This window comes from Nanorana parkeri, unplaced genomic scaffold (assembly GCF_000935625.1).
Source record: "Nanorana parkeri isolate BGI_ZX_2015 unplaced genomic scaffold, ASM93562v1 scaffold3471, whole genome shotgun sequence".
NCBI classification, from domain to species: Eukaryota; Metazoa; Chordata; class Amphibia; order Anura; family Dicroglossidae; genus Nanorana; species Nanorana parkeri.
Window position 1 is genome coordinate 2,073 of NW_017309739.1, and position 483 is coordinate 2,555.

The 483-nt window shown below is 58.2% G+C and overlaps 1 protein-coding gene across 1 annotated transcript in view; it reads left to right on the forward strand.

Moving 5' to 3' along the window:
• LOC108803179 (protein O-linked-mannose beta-1,2-N-acetylglucosaminyltransferase 1-like) overlaps positions 1 to 217 on the forward strand; it is a 2,089-nt gene extending 1,872 nt beyond the window's left edge. Inside the window, exon 4 of the mRNA XM_018575017.1 lies at positions 123 to 217. Within this exon, the coding sequence (XP_018430519.1) occupies positions 123 to 210 (88 nt within the window). The 3' untranslated portion in view covers positions 211 to 217. The remainder of the gene's footprint in view (positions 1 to 122) is intronic.
• The last annotated feature ends 266 nt before the right edge of the window (positions 218 to 483 follow it).

Consider the following 483-nt stretch of genomic DNA (forward strand, 5'->3'; position numbering starts at 1 on the left):
CCCCCGTCCACCCCCGGGCCCTCACCGTCGTCGTCCCCCGGGCCCTCACCGTCGTCCACCCCCGGGCCCTCACCTTTTCCTGGACTGTTTGGCCTTCTGCTCACCTTGTGTCTCTGATTCAGGACTAAGAAGCCGCCGTCTGTGACCGCCATCTACATGGAACCGCCTCCCAAAGAGGAAGCAGCTGCAGCCGGGGCGGACCAGTCCTGACCCTGGGGGGAGACATCTCACAAACCGTCCGCTTGTCCTGCAGAACTACTCGGCTCCATCCGGAGATCCGGATTCTGGTTACGGGGCGGATCCGGTGACACCATACAGAACACTAATCCCGCCCCCTGCGCTGCCACATAACTGGAAGACGTCGGAAGTGGCCGTTACCTGCGAGATCGGATTGTCGCCTTTATTTATTGATCAACTTTCTGAATGATTTTTTATTTGAACTCTGAGATTGAGGTGTGAGAATGAGATTTGGGGTCTCGGGGG